Here is a 1,282-nt window from a genome sequence, read left to right as displayed (position 1 = left end):
TCTGTGAAGAAACTCATTGGTAGCTTGATGGGGATGGCATTGAATCTATAAATAACCTTGGGCAGTATGGCCATTTTCACGATATTGATTCTTCCGCTGCTCAGTGAAATAAAAGAGGACACAAACAAATGGAAGAACATACCATGCTCATGCACAGCTTTTCTTGGCTAGGAAAGAGAAATCCTATGATCCCTTGCACTTCCCCGGTGAGACAACACCCTGCCCTGCTTCGGCTTGCCCTCCGTGGGCTACACTCACTGTCCAACCAGCCCCAGTGAGATGAACCAGGCACCTCCATTGGAAATGCAGAAATCACCTGTCTTCTGCATTGATCTCACTGGGAGTTGTAGACTGGAGCTATTCCTATTTGGCCATCTTGGAAGTGATCTTCTTTGTCTTTTAGCAGGGATAAAATAGGAAATCTTAGATTATGCTTTAATGTCTTGGAACATCTGTCATGAGAACTGTAGGGATCCAGGGGTGGAAGTGAGAGAATAAGAAAATTCTTATTAGACATTTTAACCAAGACTTGTTTCTTGTTGGTAAAGAGATATGAATTACAGGTTTCACATGTCAGATTGTGATCAAACCACTTTTGAAAATATTACAAACAGACAAGCTGAAAAAAAAAAGTGTCTCTTGCTGTGGTTATACCCTGAAATTGATCAAGAAGAAGCCAATGATGGCCGGACATGGTGTCTCACGCCTGTAATCCCAGCACTTTGGGAGGCCAAAGTAGGCAGATCATGAAGTCAGGAGATTGAGACCATCCTGGCTAACATGGTGAAACCCTGTCTCTACTAAAAATACAAAAACAAAATTAACCAGGCATGGTGGCGGAGGCCTGTAGTCCCAGCTACTCAGGAGGCTGAGGTGAGAGAATGGCGTGAACCCGGGAGGCAGAGCTTGCAGTGATCTGAGATCATGCCACTGCACTCCAGCCTGGGCGACAGAGTGAGACTCCGTCTCAAAAAAAAAAGAAAAGAAAAAAAAGGAAGCCAATGGTTTAGGAAGACATGGGAGTATTCATTTAAAAATGGACACAGATCTGTTTGGTTACTGAAAGACTACACAGTGGTAATACTGCACTCGTTTATTGCCAAACTGACTAACTGGGGTTTCAGATTTGATGTTCCCTTTAGATATTTTGTAAGTAATTTAGTAAAAGACTGAATTGGCAGCTTTAAATGCTATTTGTTCACTCCTCGTCCACTCCACTTTTAAATCATTTGACACAGACTAGACAGAGGCAGGCTCATTACTTTTCTTTCTTTCTTTCTTT

The 1,282-nt window shown here is 42.4% G+C and overlaps 1 protein-coding gene across 2 annotated transcripts in view; it reads left to right on the top strand.

Moving 5' to 3' along the window:
- The window catches only part of SH3BGRL (SH3 domain binding glutamate-rich protein like), a 129,724-nt gene that overhangs the window by 104,652 nt on the left and 23,790 nt on the right, over positions 1-1,282 (top strand). The window contains exon 2 of one of the 2 annotated variants that reach the window (XM_011944123.1): positions 407-486. The exons of the other annotated variant lie outside the window; for it this stretch is intronic. Coding sequence (XP_011799513.1) covers positions 439-486 — 48 coding nt within the window. The 5' untranslated portion in view covers positions 407-438. The remainder of the gene's footprint in view (positions 1-406; positions 487-1,282) is intronic. 2 annotated transcript variants of the gene reach the window in all.

Source organism: Colobus angolensis, unplaced genomic scaffold, assembly GCF_000951035.1.
Source record: "Colobus angolensis palliatus isolate OR3802 unplaced genomic scaffold, Cang.pa_1.0 Scaffold227, whole genome shotgun sequence".
Taxonomy (NCBI): domain Eukaryota; kingdom Metazoa; phylum Chordata; class Mammalia; order Primates; family Cercopithecidae; genus Colobus; species Colobus angolensis.
The sequence above is the reverse complement of the archived record's forward strand: the minus strand, read 5'-3'. Positions and strand labels throughout refer to the sequence as shown.